The sequence below is a fragment of the Mus caroli genome, chromosome 5 (genome assembly GCF_900094665.2).
Source record: "Mus caroli chromosome 5, CAROLI_EIJ_v1.1, whole genome shotgun sequence".
Lineage (NCBI taxonomy): Eukaryota > Metazoa > Chordata > Mammalia > Rodentia > Muridae > Mus > Mus caroli.
The window spans coordinates 27392377-27413340 of NC_034574.1; the positions used below are offsets into that span (position 1 = coordinate 27392377).

Sequence of the window (20964 nt, forward strand, 5' to 3'; positions counted from 1 at the left end):
ACACTCCTCCATTGTTGGTGGGATTGCAAGCTTGTACGACCACTCTGGAAATCAGTCTGGCGGTTCCTTAGAAAAATTGGGCATATATCTTTAATCCTAGAAGCAGGTGAGTCTCTCTCTGAGTGCAGTCCAGGCCAGCCAAGGCTACATAGTGAGATCTACCTCAGAGATCGATCAAATAAATAAATAATCATATGATACACACACTAATATTCTATTTGACTTAAAAAGTAATTCATTTACAGTATACCCTGTTTATCTATCTAGAACATGCTGATGGATTATGCCACAAGTTAACAACTGTGTGTCCTACTGTGAAACCCCAGACTCAAGGTCTGGCCAAAGATGCTTGGGAAATCCCTCGAGACTCATTGCGACTAGAGGTGAAACTCGGTCAAGGATGCTTTGGGGAAGTGTGGATGGGTAAGAAGCCTGGACTTTGTTGTTACTTCATTTTGTTATAGAACCATAAATTAAAATAGCAAAATATGTACAATACATAGTTTATTATGTAGTATAACTTTTATTGTTGATTGAATTTTGGTCTAATATTCCTTGAAATACAGATTGAAAAAGTAAAATAAATTGTTTTCCTAGGAACATGGAATGGAACTACAAAAGTAGCAATCAAAACACTAAAGCCAGGTACAATGATGCCAGAAGCATTCCTTCAAGAAGCTCAAATAATGAAAAAGCTAAGGCATGATAAACTTGTTCCACTCTATGCAGTTGTTTCTGAAGAGCCCATTTATATTGTCACCGAGTTTATGTCAAAAGGTGCGTGCATTGTTTTTTAAAGGATTGTGTTATGATGAAACAACTTAGGGGTTTTTTTTTAAAGATTTATTTATTTATTATATATAAGTACACTGTCGCTGTCTTCAGACACACCAGAAGAGGGCGTCAGATCTCATTACAGTTGGTTGTGGGCCACCATGTGGTTGCTGGGATTTGAACTCAGGACCTCTGGAAGAGCAGTCAATGCTCTTAACTGCTGAGCCATTTCTCCAGCCCAGTTTTATTCTTACTTAGATTAAAAGCCATACAATATACCTTAGTCATATCATATCCTTTCTCAGATCCCCATTCAATCCACCCACCCACCAAACTTTATATTCTTTCTCAGAGAAAGACAGACAGACAAACAGACAAAAAGTCTGAGAAAAAAAAAAGACCAACACAAAATTAAAAACAAAAACATGAAGTTCATTTTGTATTGGCCAACTGTTCCTGAGCATGCAACCTTCCCTGGGGTGTTTTTGATGTACTCAGTGTCTCTCCATTGGAAAAGCTGATTGTTCCCTTTCTTAGCAGTTGTCAATTGCAAATAGGCTCTTGGTTAGGAGTTGAACCATGTGCTTTGCCTTCTCTGTGCTAGGATTTTGTCTATGTGAACTGTGCATGTATTGTGCATGCTCTCACAGTCTTTGTGAGTTCATTGTGTATCAGATTTGCTGGGTCTATCATGGAGTCATCCACCACCTCTTGCATAGACCCCTAAGCCTTGCGGGGAGAGGTATGATCCATGTAGAGTGTCTAACCCTGATCTCATTTAGAGCTCAATGTTCCAAAATCTCTTACCCTGCATGTTGCTCAGTTGTGCCTCTTTGTGTTAATTACCATCTCCTGCAAAAAGTCTCTCTGATGGTGGTTCCGTGATGCACTTGTCTAGGGATATAGCAGTATGTTGTCAGGGGTCCTTTTATTGCTTTGTTCATTGAACAGAATAATTGTAGATATTCCCTAGGGCCCATGATCTCAGAGGTTCATGGCCTCATTAACACGGTCATATGGGTTCTGTCTTTTGAAATGGGCCTTTTAAGTCCAACCAAAAGATGATTGGTTCCTTCCATAATACTCAGGTCCCGATTGTACCAATGAGTTAGCTGGCAGGCAGATTGCTACTGTAACTCACAATGTTCATAGTTCAAAGAGCTTGGTTACTTTTCTCCCTTAAGATGACATTTATTTGTGTATTTTGCATGTATATATGTATGGTTCCATGTGTGCTGTGACACGTGTGAAAGTCAAAAGACAGTTTGCATTTAGTCTTGGGATCAAAGTCAGGTTACTAGTCTTGGCAGCAGGCACCTTTACCTACTGAGCCCTCTTTCCTCCATTTTTATTTCCTCTATTTTTATACATTCAGAGTTTTGTCTTTCTAACATGATTTTTCTGTAGACGTTAGAAAAGAAGAAATTTGATACTTTTTTAATGGAATAGTATTTATTCCTAGTTATCCCACAGGATCTTATGAGACTTGAAAGGAAAATTAAGCAGCCTGAGTCTTTTGAAAGTAGATTTAACTAAAGGAAATAGATTGCTAGGGCAGTAGAAAAGTTAAATTAAAGTGATAAACCTGTATCTATAGCACTAAGGCAAAAACATTAGAGGGAATCATTTTTGCCTCATTTTTTATAAATACAGTTCTTACAGGATTTCTAGAAACTCTTTTTCCCTGCTGTCATTTGAAATTTCTCATCCTCCCCAACCCAGGCACAGGTGGGCTCTTACCTAACAGCTAATTAGAGCCAGGGGCAAAGCCAGGCAAGATTGATACTATTTCTAGGCATTGATGCTTTAGAATAGGAGCCAGCGAGTGATGAAATGATGCTGATTAGCCTGAATCTATCCTATTTGGATTGTATCTATTTTTAAATTTAAATTTTTTACTTTTTTGAATCAAACTAGTTACTATTTTGTCATCTTCTCTATTAGTTCACCTTAGCTGATGATATAGTTCCCTCTAGTGGTGGTAGGGGCATCTACCCACTATAAATTTGCAACGGGGGAGGGGGGAATCTCTCTAAAAGGACTGAAAATAATTGCCTATTAATTGATAACCAACATATACCTAAAGTACCAAAGTATGTGTCTTTTTTGGAAGGTGTTTGGGCTGCAAACACCTTCCACCTCTGGCATTGAATGAGTGCATTAAATAGAGTAGGACAGGAAGTGATAAAAGGACAAGAAAGACATTTAAATCAAGATATTTCTAGTGTAAGAAGTCAAATGAAGGTAAGTATAATGGACCATCTACGTAGCTCAATTATTGACTCTTTAAAAGTGGGAGAAAATGCTAGAATTCTGTTCTATAACTTCATTAATTATTTGCAGGTGAGAGATTTAGAATATAACAAAGACCTGTCTGGTTTTAAAATGCAGTAATTCCTCATTTTACTATTTAGTTGTTTAGCAGTAGACCCTTACAACCCATCAAAGCTTATTGCCTCCTGTGCTTTGTCATTATATTGCTTCATGTGCAGACAGATTTTCTTGTTGTTCTTGATTTCTGTGTTGTGTTTTCTCCTGCTGATGTGATGACAATCAAACCCAGGGTCTTGCATATAATAAGAACACGCTCTACCACTGAGTGAGCCTGGCCCCAGCCTTGCCCATAAGTTCTGCTCATGTTGTTCTCATTCCTGAAAATTTGTTTCCCTCTCTTGACCAGTTCTACCAATTATGCTTCCCTGGTCCAGTGTGCAATCCATCAGCAAACCAAATATTCAATTGCCATTTCTCTTTTGAGTCTTTTAATCTGAAACCTTCTTATGAAAATGTGTGTTTATTTTTTGTTGTTTTGTTTTTATAAAAGTGTGTCTTGATTTGGGTATGATCTTAACTAACAGTAGAGAGAGAACAACCAGACCTTTGCTGAATTTGTCATACTTTGCTATCCCTATAGTGCTATCTCCTAACACTAAGAGCTATATATCAGACCACCTCTTTGTAATTATAACTACCCCAGGATATTCCCAGTTGGCTGAAAAACATTTTTATATATTTTATATATACACAAAATACAAATATACACATACAAAAACTTTTATATACACACACACTATATATATAGTGTGTGTGTGTGTGTGTGGTTTGATGATTTATTTTATTTTATTTTATTTTGGTTTTCCAAGACAGGGTTTCTCTGTGTAGCCCTGGCTGTCCTGGAACTCATTCTGTAGACCAGGCTGGCCTCGAACTCAGAAATCCGCCTGCCTCTGCCTTCCAAGTGCTGGGATTAAAGGTGTGCGCCACCACTGCCCGGCTGGTTTGATGATTTAAGGTTTTAAAGAGTACTTACTTCCATTTTAATGTAATGTTTGAATTTTTCTAGAATATCTTTCTGTCTCTTACAGGGAGCTTGTTAGATTTCCTTAAAGAAGGAGATGGAAAGTATTTGAAGCTTCCACAGCTGGTTGATATGGCTGCTCAGGTAGTTGCATATGTATATATATATATACATACATACATATACACATACACATACATATATATATTATATATATATATATATATATATATATATACACACACACATATATATCAATTTTAATTGAAAGCATATGTTTAAAATGCAGAAGAATCTTGGCATAATGTTAAAATTTTGTGTAATGAAATAATAGAATTTTAGGAGAGGAAGGAACATTGGCGCTAGTTCCGTGTGAGCTCCTTAGTAGCAGAGCCAGTATTAGACTGCTGTAGCTCTCTCAGTCAGGTGCTGCCCTGTGTCATATGGCCTTTGACACATTTCATCCATAAGTGCAAAGTTTGTATTTACATTTCAGCAGATAAATTTAAGAAAATTAAGATGGGCTGGGTGTGGTGGCAGCACATGCTTTTAATCCTAGCACTCAGGAGGCAGAGGCGCAATCTCTGACTCCAAGGCCTGCCTGGTCTGCAGAATGAGTTTTAGGACTATACAGAGAAGCTGTCTTGAAAAACCAAACAAAAAGAAGAAAGAGAGGGAAAGACAAGAAAACTAAGGTGGATGAAGGTTATTCAGAAAGAAAAGGAAGGAAGGCAGGCAGGCAGACAGACTAAGATAGATGAAGGTTATTCCAAATATTAAAACCTGAAAGTGTGCTGAAATTTTTTTGTTTATTCTAGTCTAAGACAAGAATTCAGATAATATACAGGTAAGAATTAGTCTTTTATACTTCTGAATTTTGCTTGCAAAGTTTCTATTAAGATAGATGCAAGTATTGCAGGCACTATTTATTGGCTACAGTTGATGAGCTTGCTTCTGCAGCTCTTATCTATCACTAAGAATCCACATATCCATAACATCTGATAATGTAGAGTAACTTCAGAGGAGACAGGCATGTACAAGGCTCTTTGTTCAAGGCTATTAGGCACTTCTCTTGGAAAAATGGCAGACCTTTTTTATTACAAGAAACAAACAAAAAACCTTAAGTAAATAACCTGGGCTTTATGAGCCACCTACAAACTCTGTTGGGCCTCATTATTTTTCACTGCCCTTTAAAAAATGTTAAAGCCTTTTTTTTTTAAACTCCTTAAGGCATATGAAAATGTGCTGTTGGCACATCTGACTGACGAGCTATAATGTGTTGGTACTTCAGCACCTTAGATTTGTGTTGGTTTTTGTTTTGTCTTATGATGCACTTCTTCTAACCGTTGACCAGAAAATAGGACATTGTGCTGGCCATAGTGATATGTTGGGGGTTTTTTTGTCCTTGTAGTGTTAGGATATAAAAATTTAGCTTTTCTTTGCTCTTGTTCTTTTGGTTTTTTGTTTGTTTGTTTGTTTGTTTCGAGACAGGGTGTCTCTGTATAGCCCTGGCTGTCCTGGAACTCACTTTGTAGATCAGGCTGGCCTCGAACTCAGAAATCTGCCTGACTCTGCCTCCTGAGTGCTGGGATTAAAGGCATGTGCCACCACGCCCAGCTTTGTTGCTCTTGTTCTTGTTGCAGAGTTTTTTGTTGTTGTTTTTGTTGTTGTGTTCTAGACTGTCTATTACTGTCATTGTTTTTGAGCTACCCAGTTTTTCAACAGTTTAACAATAAGTGTCTTTTTCCCTTTGCATCATATATTTTGCATTTTTTCCTCTCCTAAGATTGCTGATGGCATGGCTTATATTGAAAGAATGAACTATATTCACCGAGATCTCCGAGCTGCTAATATTCTTGTAGGAGAAAATCTTGTATGCAAAATAGCAGATTTTGGCTTAGCAAGATTAATTGAAGACAACGAATACACAGCAAGACAAGGTAAAGTAACATACATAGATGCCTATAATCTAATGTCCTATGCTTATCTTAATACTACTTTGAATACCCAGAGCCTCGTGGAATATAGACAGTTCTGGTGGATAGCCAGGTCCCTGCCTGCTCCTGCCTGTGGGCTGTCAGGTAGGATGCAGCTTCAAAAGTCCTTTGTTGTGAGGCTGCCTTTTTGCCCATCATGTAACATGCATGTTCATGTAGACCTGGCACATAACTATCTGTAGACTAAATGCCTCTGAGTGGGTGTTTCGCATGTAGCAAAGCAGCTCTCTATGTGAGATCTGTTGGAAGTCAGTAGAATTTGGGGGAAAGGGGTATAAGAAGAAGGCCCAGCAAAACACTTGGAATGCAAAGCCTGATGGTCTATGTTTGACCCCTAGGATCCCTGTCACCTGTAATCCTAACATTTCTGTAGGAGGGGATGGAAGGTGAAGGTAGGAGAAGCATTCAGAAGCTGGCAGGCCAGCTAACCTGGAGTGGGTAGGTTAGCATCAGACGTGAGAGACCCTGTCTTGACAAGGTAGAAAAAAGAAACAACTCCCTAAAATTGTCTTGTCTGCTGTACCCATGCTGTGGCATGAATAGCCTCCACTCAAATGCATGTACAAATGCATATATGTATGCAAAAAAAAATTTTTGAAGCTTAAAAATAAAACAATTTTTAAAAAGTTACAATAAAAACAAATAGTTCTAGATTTTTCCAGAGGGCTCAAATATTGATATTATACATAAAATTATATCTGGTAACAACACTTCAGCTTTCTAATAGTTAATTCCTGCAAAGAACTTGACAAGATACTTTTGCATTATAAATATAGCAGATAAAATATCCTTGTTACTTTCTTTAGGATGTTAGCAGTAAATTTTATTTATCCTTTATGTGTGCATGTGTGTTTGTGTGTATGAGTATAGATACACACATGATACAGTAAGCATGCAAAGGTCAGAAGACAACCTTGGGCATCTTCCCATCTTGTTTGAAATTTAATTTCTTGTTTCCCAGTATAAGGCTAGGACTAGCTGTCTGCAAACTTCCTGACGTTTTCTTGTTTCCACTTCCCCTCACCGTAAAAGACTAAGATTGCAAACACTAGTTATAGCTTTACATGGGTCTAGGAAGCCATATTCAGGTCCTCAAGTGCGCAAGCTCTGACCCATGAGCTAGCGCCTGTCTCACTTGGGGAATTGTTATTTAAACTGTTGTCTCAGATTGAAGGTGATTCCCAATCAAGCATTATTTCTTCCTACTCCAAGGTGACATCAGCAGTGTCTAGAAACAGTTTTGGTTGTTCCAGTTTGGGAACTACTATCAACATCTGATAGATATGCTGTGACATACAGACTAATAATCAAACACAGAAGATAATTACATGCCCATAATAGTCAGCATTGCCAAGGTAGAAAAACTATGATTTAGCTCCAGGTTTGGGGATTTTTGTTTTTGTTTTTGTTTTTTGAGACAGGCTTTCTCTCTGTAACCTTGACTGTCCTGGAACCCACTCTATAGAGCAGGCTGGCCCCTGACTCTCTGAGTGCTGTGATTAAATATGCCTGCCATCATCACCCAGTAAGCTCCTGTTTTTTAAAAGTATTTATTTTTATTTTATGTGTGGGTGTTTTGCTTGCATGTTATGTCTGTGCACAGCGTGCATGTAGTACCTGTGGAAGCCAGAAGAGGGTGTCAGATCCTCTAGAACTGGAGCCACAAATGGAAGTTAGCTGTTAGGTAGGTGCTGAGGATCAAGCCATTCCCTCTAGAAAAGCAGCTAGTGCTCTTAACTTCTGAGTCATTTCACTGTCTTCTCTACTTCTTTGCTGTCTCTACCCCTATGTATACTTACCTCCAAGTAGTCATAGGTTCCTGTAATCCTTACTTAGAAAATCCTCACCATTTGTTTAAGGCTAATTTAGCTGCCACTCTCTAATGAAACCTCTTGTTATTGTGACAGATGAAAATCGAATGATATTTTCCTAATATCTAAGAACTCTTTATTTATGTTGTAAATATATATATATGTGTATATATAATCACCTCAAGCATATACATTACCAATAATTTTATTAGCATAAGTACACAATTTTCTGGCAGCTTTATTGTTTGTGTACCCATAATGCTTGTGTATTAAAATCATATATTAAATATTTGTGTAAATGAACATGGCGTTTTTAAAATGGTAACACAAGGGTAGGTGAGATTGTTCAGCTGGCAAATGTGCTTGCTTCTCAAGCCTGGTGACCTGAGTTTGATTTTTGGAACCCATGTAAAGGTAGAAAGGTAGAGCCAACTCCACAAAGTTGTCCTCTGACCTTCATACAAGTTTCGTGGCACATGCACACAACCAAACACACAACAAAAAATATGATAGCACAATAAAAACTTATGCAAAGACAGCACAAAATACAGAAATGATTATAAGCAAAAGCCAGTAGCTATTAGATCTAACGGAATATGCCTTCAAACATAATTAGGTACAGCCACTGGATGTCAGGTGACCCTGAAGTTGTTGATTTTACAATAGTATATATAGTATGTCATGTCTCTAAACCTAGCACTTGTGAGTGAGAGGTGGAAGGATCAGTATTCACAGTCATTCTCCAATAGATAGCATGTTAGAGACTAGCTGACCCTTCCTCAAAAAGCTCAACAAGGGGAGAGAGAGAGACTTGTACATGAAGTTTTAATTTTTGTTCACCTCATACTATACACACACACACACACACATATAGCCGTGCATGTGAGCACAAATAAACAAGCAAAAAATAGTTACAGATTTAGTTTGATTTAGCTAATGATTGTAACCCCAGCTTTCAGGAGGCTGAGACAGGATTGTGAAAATTTAAGGCCAGCCTAAGGTAGGTGTGTGTGCATGTGTGTATAGATAGATAGATAGATAGATAGATAGATAGATAGATAGTTAGGTAGGTAGAGATTGATCAAGATTTTATAATCTACATTTCTGTCTTATTAAAACCTCTACTACTGTATTATTGAATCATTTTCTGTTCCTACCAGCAACTTTTTATATCATTAAATAAAAGAAAAAAACCAGACTTAGTGTAAAAATTTTAAGTTAGTGCTGTTTTCCATATATTTTCTGTGTTTGAAGACTTAAACACATAGAATTGGGATAGTGATAAAGATTAGGCCTGTGTACCTTACATTTACACAAGTATTCTTTAAAAACACTTAAATTGTCAATATTGTTTATAGGTGCAAAATTTCCAATCAAGTGGACAGCTCCTGAGGCTGCTCTGTATGGTCGATTTACAATAAAGTCAGATGTGTGGTCATTTGGAATTCTACAGACAGAGCTGGTAACAAAAGGAAGAGTGCCATATCCAGGTGAGCTTGTGTTTCTCTTTAGCTCTTTAGTATCTCAGCATAGGTTTTAGTGAGGGATACACTCAGCAAAAATGTGAGGGAGAAAGACTTTTTTTTTCACACCCCCTTTAATTGGGTGTATAGTAGCTCGTGAGAGCTAGAATCCTTTAGCAAGCACAGGAAGTATAACCTGTATTCTTCTGTAAGATGTTTTCCCAAAAAGTCCTTTTATCTGTTGTGTTCCTCAGATCAGAAGCATATCTTAAATATCTAGGTTATATTTGCTCCCCCACCCCAAGTAATATTCTTTTCTAGAAGTGTGACATTCTAGACTCAAAAGATTGTTTTGAGAAGAAATGTTTTCTCTTTAATAAGAAGAGGGCAGGGAAAAACTACTCTAAAAATTTCCTCTTTTTTATGTCTATATAGGTTTGGGGGAGCAAGAAGAAATTTTAGCTTAATTGAAATTCAGCTATAATTGAATATTCCTTCAACCTGTTACCTCTCAAACATTCCACTGAAGTTAGCCTAATAGTTGAGGAATGTGAGAATGTAGAAAATGCAGTCTTCAAGAAGAATTGCTCTACTGATCTTCTGTTTCATGCCATTCCTTAACACTTGAGCTGTAGTTGTAGTGCTGTTGTAGTCTGTGGTCCACATCCTTTCATTGTGTGCTGACACATACAGCTCTCCTCACTTAATGGTCACTGCTCATCACCCTGTCCAGTAAGATTCTGCTTCTGTCTTAATCCGTGGTCAACCTTTTTTTTATTAATTTTTTTTCATACAATATATTTTTAACATTTTTCCTCCCATTTTCCTCACCTCTCTACCCACCCATCTTTGGTTTTTTTCCCTCCATTTCAAAAAACAAAACCCCACAAAATGAAAGTCAAAACAAATAAGTAAAAGACCAATAAGACCAAAAAAAGAAAAAACATGCCACACCAGGCCTGGTGTATACCTTTAATCCCAGCACTCATAGAGGTAGGTGAATCTCTTTAAGTTCTAGGCTAGCGCAGTGTACAGAGCTAGTTCCAGAACAGCCAGAGCTACACAGAGGAACCTGTCTTGAAAAACAATAAGAACAACAACAAAAGTCTGCAGATATATATTAAGTTCATTTTTGTTGAGTAGCTACCCCTAAGCATATGGTCATACCCCATATAGGAATGTGGTTAATGTACCAAGTGACACTTCATTAGGGAAAACTAATGTTTCTCTTTGTTAGGTTATAAGTTGCAAATACCTAATGATTAGGGATGGGACATCATACCTAATTTCCCCTTTCAGTGCTGGGACTCCATTGGGCTTGAACCTGTACAGATTGTGTGTTACAAAAGTCTGGGAGTGTGTACACACAACAGTCCTATTGTATCTGGAAGACAGTGTTTCTTTGGAGTCAACGATCACCTCTACCTTTACAATCTGTCTGCTTCCACATAGGGGCTGAACATTGGGGGGCTTTGATGAAGACATCCTGTCTTAGTTATGGTTTAAATTGCTGCAGTGAAACACCATAACTAAAAAACAAGCTAGGGAGGATAGGGTTTGTTCAACTTAACTTCCACATTGCTGTTTATCACTGTTAGGAACTCAAACAGAGCAGGAACCTGGAGGCAGGAGCTGATGCAGAGGCCATCGAAGGGTCCTGCTTACTGGCTTGTTTCACATGGCTTGTTCAGCCTGCTTTATATATATATATATATATCCCAGGACTAGTCCAGGAATAGCATCACCCACCATGAATTGGACTCTCCCCCTTCTATCACTAATTGAGAAAATCCCTTACAGCTGGATCTTACAGAGGCATTTCCTCCATTAAGGCTTCTTCCTCTCTGATGATTCCAGCTTGTATCAAGTTGACACACAAAACCAGCCAGTACACCTCATTTAGGACTGTTTTTTTTTTTTTTTTTTAAATCTCTCAATCTCTGCACATTTTCTAGTTGTGGGACTCTGTGTTAATGTCCATCTTCTGCAAGAAGAAACTTCTCTGATGGCTTAAGTGAGTTCTCTGTCTGATAGGACTTAAGACACTGAACTATGGCTATAGCAATATGTCGTTAGGAGTTTTTACTATGCTCCTTTAGCCAAATAATAATAGTTGTTTCCCCCAAAGGTCCATTGGGCATCTATCTTCGTTTCTTGGCCACTTTGGCAGTGTCAGGTATAGGTTCCATCTCTTAGAGTATGCCTTAAATCCTTTCAGAAAGTGTTTGGTTATCCCCATAACCTTTGTGGCACTGTTGCACCAGTCTGTCTTGCAGGCAGACTGCTGTTGTAGGTAGCTGGGGGATAACTGATGATTTCTCTTCCAGTGCGGGCAGAATGCCAGGAATGCCAATCATTAGTCATGAATCTTTGTATCAGGCAGCAGCTCACCTGTAAAACCCTGCTCCATGTCATTAGTAAATGTTGCCCTTACCATCAGGTTGTGGAGAACAACCAGGAACCTGGGCAGGAGCCTGTGATGTTTGACAGGGGGTTTCACTGGGACCCCTTCATCACAAGACATTTCTGACACTGGTAGATTTTCTTGGCGGTACACCATGTCTAGTTGAGACATTGTCTCCCCGAATATTTGGTGACTAAATTCTTAACATATATGAAAACCTTATTTCCACATATGTAAAGAAATATGATTTTTTAAACAAATCCAAAAATATACACTGGAGAATAAAACAGCATCTTGAGGCTAATGGTACTGGTCAGACTGGATGGCTCCATGTAGAAGAATCCATATATATATATGTGTGTGTGTGTGTATATATATATGTGTGTGTGTATATATATATATATATACATATATATATATATATATATATTTCCCTGCACAAAATCTCTCATGGGTCAGGGACCTCGACGGACATATGAAGCAGTGACTGTGAAGGACTTGCTTACCCTGTCTTACTAGAATGGCAGTCAACTTCCCTGGATCCATCTGTCCGTTCTGGACAGGATTTTGTCTATATTTGAAGCATAGGCTAGCTTACCACAATTGAAGCAACTCCAGATGGAAGTTACTCATACCTACCATCTTCTTTGAAGTGGAGTGGGGGTTCTGTCTGTCAGGAGCAGACCTGTCTCATTGTCAAAAAGATAATTAACAAAACATTTCAAATGTCATATTCTGTGGATCTCTGAGGTTTCAAAAACTAATTATCTGTAGTATATCTGAATTGTCCAAACATTGTTTATTTTTAACTATTTACTGTCTGAATAACCTTGCAAACATCTCACTATAATTAACTAAACTAGTATCTAATATGAACTTAAGTTTGACTGACTATTGTAGTTTTATTTCTCTCAGTTTGTAATAGCAAATGTAATAGCAAATCTCCTTCGTGCTGAGAACCTGATTGTGGGGGTCCTGAGCAGATACTATTTCTTACAACGTTGACGTTCTGAATTACACACAAGACATTAGGTTTTAACAGTAAATGTACTGTCAAATCACCTGGTTCTTCCTTGGCAAGACCTGGCTTCAGGTTTTGTTTAATTTTGCCTCTTCTACTAGAGCACTGTTGTAGAAACACAGTCCAGTGGTCAGAGCACTCTGCAGGCAAGCTCTCCTCTTGCAGGGAAGGTGCACAGAAGTCTGGAGCTCAGATCCACCTCTTGAGTCCCAGGGTCAGAGCCTTCCCTGGAGGCAAACTCTCCTCTAGCAGGGAAGGTGCCCAGGCGTCTTGGGTCCCAGCTCTGTCTCCTGGCTGAGGATGAAGGCCCGAAGGGACCCTGTCCAAGCCCATGTGCTCTCTCCTGCGTAGACTGGTCTCAGTGATCCCAAGATTCTGGGTGGGCTAGGGCCTGCCTTTGTCCTTTGACCCTGTTGCTGCTAGCACCAGACCCTCTGGGTTTTTTGGAGCTGATGTTGCGTTCCACTCACCAGTGATCTCAAGATCCCAAGTGTGCCAGGGTGCCTACAGCGTGGAGACTCCTCTGGGGACCTTGGGGCCCTCCACCGAGATTGCGCCTAAGATCATTATTTTATTGCTTCCTAACACAATCATAATGCTGGATAAAATCTACTTCTGCCCTCAATATACTAGTAAATATAGCCAGAGGGGGGAAAACACTTAAATTAAGGAATTTCACTTTGAGGTTTTAGTCATGGTCTACTTTCCATTTTGGCCACAATAGACAATCTAAAATCTGCTATCTTGCTACAAACAACTACAGATTTAAACAGATCCATAATCCAGTTGTTTTTTTTGTTTGTTTGTTTGTTTGTTTTTTATTTCATGGTGATCAAGGAAGCTTCCTTTTTTTAAAAATGAGTCCCATATTTACATAACATTTCTCCCCAATATTTTCTAAGTGGGCATACTGATGGAAGTCAAAACGAAGACATCAGTTTTTGTTTGTTTCTGTGGGTTTTTTTATTTGTTTTAACTGAACAAAGGAGAAAGAAGTCTAAGGAGGAACCTGTAAGAATGGAGCTGATAAATAAGGAGACTAACGTCTCATTAAATAGCCAACCTTAGTCAGCACCTCAAACAGTTTTGTACTCTGAGGGTTAAGAAAGGTCACATGAGTAAAGTTCTCGTGAGTTCAAGCTGTGTAAAATTCCCATAGAGGCATAAAGAGGATAGTTTTAACATCTAATTGATTTACAACCACAAACTAATGAACTATCTGAAGTAAACTCAAGTCCTATGCTACACCTAGGAGGAGCACAAAAACACATTCCAATAATAATTTCATGTTTTTCAAGAAACTTAGGTCACAAGACTTGTTTTCTTGGAATGTTCTCATAAGCACTCAGAATTCTCCTCACATGACACTATTCCTGGACTGTGTTTCTACAACAGTGCTCTAGTAGAAGAGGCAAAATTAAACAAAACCTGAAGCCAGGTCTTGCCAAGGAAGAACCAGGTGATTTGACAGTACATTTACTGTTAAAACCTAATGTCCTGTGTGTAATTCAGAATGTCAACGTTGTAAGAAATAGTATCTGCTCAGGACCCCCACAATCAGGTTCTCAGCACGAAGGAGATTTGTTTGCCTCTGTGGGAGAGGGCAGTGAATAAGAGACAGACAAGAGATAGAGGATATGGAGAAGGGGAGGGAAGCAGGGGAGAGGGAGAGAGAGGGGTATTTGTCATGGAGGACAAAGAACTGCCTCTGGATAGAGACAGATGTGGCCCCTTGGGCAAATGGAGGCTTATAAAGGTAGAGGGGGAAATTCCATGTAAGGATAAGGTGTTTAATTTTAATTGGGTGTATTCATTAGGTGAGCCAAAGGAGGCTTGTTTTGTTTTGTTTTTTTGAGACAGGGCTTCTTTCTCTGTATAGCCCTGGCTGTCCTGGAACTCACTTTATAGACCAGGCTGGCCTCAAACTCAGAAATCCGCCTGCCTCTGCCTCCTGAGTCAAAGGAGGCTTTTGATTGCTAGACTTCAATACTTTGATAGCTGGGCCTTAGTGGTCAGCTTCAGGAGGAGGAAGTGGCCAAATAAAGGAATAGACCTTAGTGGCTAGCTTTAGGTATGTAGTCTAATGGTTTTTAGAGCAAGACAAGGCCTACCAGAGCCATGCCCACCATGCTCAAGCTGGTCAGAGTCCCTTCAAACATAAAATAGGTCTATTGGTGCAAAATTTTATATTCTGTAGAAGAAAAATAAAGTCACAATTATTTATTGCAGTGGTTCTCAAGTTTCCTAATGACCCTTTAACACAGAATTCTCATGTTGAGGTGACCCTAAACCATAAAATTATTTTTGTTGCTACTTCATAACTCTAAGTTTGGTATTGTTATGAATTGTAACATAAATATTTAATATGGAGGATCTCTTGGTATATGACCCTTGTAAGAGGTTGTAGCCCACAGGTTGAAAACCGCTGATTTAGTGGGAGGAGGAAAGAGCCGTTTTAGTTACTGTGAAATGACAGTGTGACCAAGGGAAGCACTTGACTGAGGAGCTGCCTTCAGTTTCAGAGGCTCAGTCCAGGGTCCCCAGGGCAGGGAGCACACAGACCTGGCAAGGGAGCAGTACTGGAGAGCATTATATCCTGATGAGCAAGCGCCAAGCAGAGAAAGAGAAAGAAACATTAGTCCTGGCATTGTCCTAGTGACACACCTCCAACAAGGCCTAATCCTAAGGCCAAACAATTCAATTAACTGGTGACTAAGCATATTTGAACCTATCTCATTGAGGCCATTCTCATTCAAATGCCCATAAACCTGGTATAGCTTTGTGTGCTTTAATTCCAGTACTTGAGAAGGAAAAACAGGTGGATCTTTGTGAGTTCCAGACCAACAGACAACAAAGTAAGACCATATCTCCTCTAGGAGACCCTAAAGCCTGCCTACATGATGACATACTTCCTTCAACAAGACCACACATATTACAACAAGGCCATACCTCCTAATAGTGCCACTTCCCATGGGCCAAGCATATTCAAGCCACCACAGTCATATTAAAATACAGATTATTATTTAACATTTCTTTATATTAATTGATATGCCTTTTTACAAGATAAACTTGATGTTTCTTCAGCTACTAACTAGGATGTTTACTCTCTCTTGGTATTTATGGCCAGGACTGTTGTTTTTAATATTTGAATCTTAACATTAGGTATGGTAAATCGTGAAGTATTGGAACAAGTAGAGCGGGGATACAGAATGCCTTGCCCCCAGGGCTGTCCTGAATCCCTCCATGAATTGATGAATCTTTGCTGGAAGAAGGATCCTGATGAAAGACCAACATTTGAATATATTCAGTCCTTCTTGGAAGACTACTTCACTGCTACAGAGCCACAGTACCAACCAGGAGAAAATTTATAATCCAAGTAGCCTGTGTGCACAGATCTGCCAAAACAGAGAGACCTTGTGTGAGTTCTTCCTGCACAGAAATGAGAAGATATGCTTCACTCGGCATGTTTCTTATGGTAAACTGGAATTCCAGATATGGTTACTCAAAACCACTTTTTTTTTTTCTCCAAGCGTTAAACTCTAAAGTACCAATGATGCATCTTACAGCGTACTTCAAGGTCCAGAGAAAGTAGAGCTAGATAGTGTGACTGTGGGTGTAGCATGGTAAAAAAGAGCAACAGGACTACTGTTTACTAGTCATTGCCTTTTCTTCCCCAAACTTGCCAAGAGAAAACTATTTATTGGTATGTATAAAACTTGGCTGTTACACCATAGTAAAATTCTAAGATCAAAGAACTATATGGGACCAAGTAATTCCATTCCAGTTTTTAAATTTTTCTAGAATTTTTTTTCTTAAAGTTTTTTTTTGTTTGTTTTGTTTTGTTTTTTCCCTGTTTAATAGTCAGCATGCACTCCTATCAGAGGCCTCCTTATGTGTGAAAATGGGCCAAGTCTTCCAAATGCAAAAGAATGGATTATAAACAGCATCAAAAACGTTGATTTTAAAAAGCCATGGAATTTAGAAACATAATACAGTATGTTCACACTTTGTCCAGAGAACTGGAAAGCAAAACAAATTTTTCATATCAGTCATGTCTTGAATTGTTCAGCTTTGAATAATGAAGGTAACCAGAAAGTGGATTAATCTTTTTACAAGGATGTATTAATTTTTAAAGGGTTATATACAATTGAAATTATTCTATCCAGTCCAAGAGAAAAATCTTTTAATATTTGCATAGCATAAAAATAAAAAACAAACCTAACATTTAAGCAGTCAATTTTAAAAAAATAAGTGGAGTACTATGAGGCGTTGCTAGTATGTTTTTATGACTATGGGCTCCACAAATAGAAAACATCGCTAGATCAGGGACTTGAATGCACTTTGCTTGTATTGAGTATAGAATAGGAGAGAAGAAAATGTATTTAAAGAAATATGAGAGAAGACATGTGAAAGTTCTACAGGTATTGGGATGGATGGAATGTCTAATGTTGGTGTTGTAGAGAAACAACATGGCTTTCTGGCACTCAGAGCTCCTCATTAGCTGTTTTCTTAGACTTTAAAAGTTTTAAAGTATGATTGTAAAACTAATTTTCTTATCATATACACTAAGTTTTATCTCCTCAAAATAGTGAGGATAAGGCTTTACCCTAATTTCAGTGGCCCAACTTTTATACAGAACCTTTTAGAACATCAAGTTTCAAATCCCTGTTGGAAACTTTACTTACATTACAAATATACTTGATGGTTATCATATTTTCCTTTTATAATATAATTAATTTGAGGAAAAATACTTACTGAGTAACTGTAATATAAGGGGGAGGCGGATTTTGCCCATTTAAAGTGCAGATGTAAAGCATTTAAAATGAGAGTTTTTCTAACTCAGAGATTATGAAATATTAATTTGAACTGAGTAGTATTAACAGTTTAAGGATCTAGCAAGTGAAAAATCGAGTCTGCTAAAAGTCTAATATTTATGTTTTAAAATATTTTATAGTTATACTTTAAGGCATTATATCAAGTTCTTTTTATTTTCAGAATATAATTTTGAACTACCATCAGTAAATATAAAAATGTGTGCCATGGTAAACATGTTCAAATTTTAAATGTGACAAGTGAACCTCATGCAAATTGGCAAAAGTTCTGGTACTAAAAGTTGTATTGGTTTTTCTTTGACTTAACCTATTCAGTCAGTACTGACTCCTCTGCCAAGAGGGGCTCCTGAGAAGACTGGGTCCTCTTGCCCTGATATCTACAGTCTGTGACATGAGTGTTTTAAAGGGCTTCATGTGAACTATGGTATTATAGTGTATCTAAGCATTCATTAAAGGGTAATAAAATATGTCTATGTACTAAAGCTGATCAGAAAAATAAGGCAGAAAAATTGATAGCGTTCTTTAGATTTTAACTAAATGGAGCAGCTCCTTATAATACAAATTGTATAGTAAGGAGGCAACACTAATCTAATATGTTTTCAGTTTAAATTGTTATGTATTTTTTAATTATCAAGAAAAAGAAACAGTTTTGTACATTTGAGGATTTTTTTTCAACAGCTTTCATCTGTGTTGTCTTAACGTGGAACTTTAACACACTTACCAGAAATGAAAGTTGTTAAAAAAGCAGCCTTCTAGCACAAACACTTTTTAAAGTAAATAATGGTAGCCTAAAACTTAATATTTTTATAAAATATTGTAATATTGTTTTATGAATTATTAAAATAAAATTCTTTGTTGAATGCATCTATGTATTCTTTTCTGTTGCTCTTTGTATTTCATTAACTTTGTAAATATTGGCATATTCTGAATTTATTCTTCCATTAGGAAAAAAATGTTCAGTTAGAACATCCTTGGATATCCTTAACAGAGTTAAAATCGTCTCTTCTTACATTTAGAATACTGTTGAATTTATTTCACATGACTAATTTCTTGTGTCTAGTAAGTGATATGTTCTAAAATTGTATCAGCAAATACAGTTACTGTATCACATAGGAACCCTTGGTGTTTTGAGTGAAGCTATTTAGGATACGTAGGCAGTATGGAGGCTGTAAAGTAGAGCAGCCACTCTGGGCCATTAGGAATTCACACACACATTTCTCTGTGTTCTACAATTCTCTTTTCAAAGGCTTAATGAAAATACAAATGTAAATGTCAAGTCAAAAGCCCTGATTATTTTCGGCACTATAATTGTGTTGATTACTTTTTACTACTGCTTCAAGTAAGATTTTCCCCTCTTCATGATTTCTTAAAAAACATTTTCAAATAACAGTAAATCAGCACGAAGTTTTCTTCAGTGCATTATTTATGGAGTATATTAACAATCCTATGGCATACATACTTCTAATCCCAACCCTCAAAAGGAAGAGACAGGCAGATCTTATTTCCAGGACAGCCCGGTCTACACAGACAGTTCCAGTCCAGCTAGGGTTACACAGAAAGCCCCTGTCTCAAAAAACCACATTTTTTTATATTTTGCTGATTAGTTTTTAATGTTATATATACTTGATTGACATTTAAGTTGTACATTTGTATTGTGTCAAGTATATTCCTTTTTATTCTTAGAAAGTATCTGTCACAATATTAAAAATTCTTATCACCTATTTTATAGTTTATGCTCTTTGTTTTTAACATTTTGAGTCATTTAGAAGCTATTGGACTATAAAACATGACATTACTGTTTGTTGTCTCTTACTTTCCTATGGTTTCCCAACACAGTATAAAACCAAGTCAGTCTTGTCTGTGCAGATCTTCTCTTGGATCTTACTGACTGTCATCTCACATCTGCGAGTCCACTGTTCTCAGGATGCCATTGCAGAGCTCCTGAAGACCATTGTTCTCTGGAGTCACAAAACTTACAGAATGAATCTCTATATAGGATTTATTAGATGGCTTACTTTGGTCCAGCTAATCCAACAATGGCTGGAAAGTCATGGAAGCCCCCTTGGAAGGAGGCTCAAATACCAGTGAAAGAATGGACTTGGGCTGGCTCAGTGGTTAAGAGCACCGACTGCTTTTCTGAAGGTCGTGAGTTCAAATCCCAGCAACCACATGATGGCTCACAACCATCCGTAGTGAGATCTGATGCCCTCTTCTGGGGTGTCTGAAGACAGCTACAATGTACTTACATATAATAAATAAATCTTTAAAAAAAAAAAAGAATGGACTTGCTAGCAAGGTGAGTACAAGCAGGCCAAGGGCAAAAGCAAACACTCCTCCTTCTATGACCTTCTATAGGCTTCCAGCAGAAACTGTGGCCCAGATTAGCTTTGATGTGAATTAAAGGTATGTCTCTCTCTTCCTAACTGAAAGGGTAAAGGCTTGTTTTCCTACCTCAAAAATCTGAAGATTACATGTAGTCAAATTGACAGCCAAGTCAAGAATAGCCTTGTCTATTAATTAACACACACACACAAAGCCAGTGTGCTAGATAAACCAAAACTATATCCTGCTAGCACTACTTCCTTCCTTAAAATCTGTTCTTTCCAGCCCTTATGCCAATGATGGGTTTTATTTTGTTTTTGCCTTTTTGTTGTTGTTTAAACCAGGAATGCTTAAACTTTTTCCATTTATGACTCCATTTTCTCTTTTAAAAAAAATTACATAACTGGGTAAAACTGATAAAGTCATAAATTGGTTTTGAAGTAAGTTTTGAGTATAATTTTACCATTAAACGCAGATAAAAATCACATTTACATACTAATGAGATAGAGGTACCACTTGTGTGTGTGCATGTGCATCTGTGTATGTTTGAATATGTGGTCTCAGGTAGCCTAGGCTGGTCTTAAACTTGCTTGTAACTGAGGCTGTCCTGGAACTACTACTTCTGCCTGCCAAGCGCTGGGACTACAGGCATGAGACATCACAGCCAGCTCTTTTTTATTTTTACACAAAGAATTTAATCTTGACTGAATATTTGATCACTCTACATAAATGCATTATATGAAATGCCAAAAGTTTGGGGCCATTTTAGGAACTATGAAAACTCTTTCCTAATCTAATGTTAGAAGTCTTTTGACAATGTTTTTCTTATGAAACTCAAGTCAGCAACATAAACAATGATTCATAAAATTAAACATTAAAACAATACAATTTAAAAACCCAAAGATAAGTTTGATGTTAACGTACTGGAGAATGGTAAGAAAATACTAATTTTCTTACTAATATCCAATATATATAAAGAACTCAAGAAGGTGGACTCCAGAAAATCAAATAACCCCATTAAAAAATGGGGCTCAGAACTGAA

The 20964-nt window shown here is 37.6% G+C and overlaps 1 protein-coding gene across 1 annotated transcript in view; it reads left to right on the forward strand.

Moving 5' to 3' along the window:
* Yes1 (YES proto-oncogene 1, Src family tyrosine kinase) overlaps positions 1-18464 on the forward strand; it is a 62823-nt gene extending 44359 nt beyond the window's left edge. Inside the window, exons 7-12 of the mRNA XM_021161697.2 lie at positions 268-423; positions 598-777; positions 4140-4216; positions 5859-6012; positions 9239-9370; positions 15931-18464. Coding sequence (XP_021017356.1) covers positions 268-423; positions 598-777; positions 4140-4216; positions 5859-6012; positions 9239-9370; positions 15931-16139 — 908 coding nt within the window. The 3' untranslated portion in view covers positions 16140-18464. The remainder of the gene's footprint in view (positions 1-267; positions 424-597; positions 778-4139; positions 4217-5858; positions 6013-9238; positions 9371-15930) is intronic.
* Positions 18465-20964: the final 2500 nt, after the last annotated feature.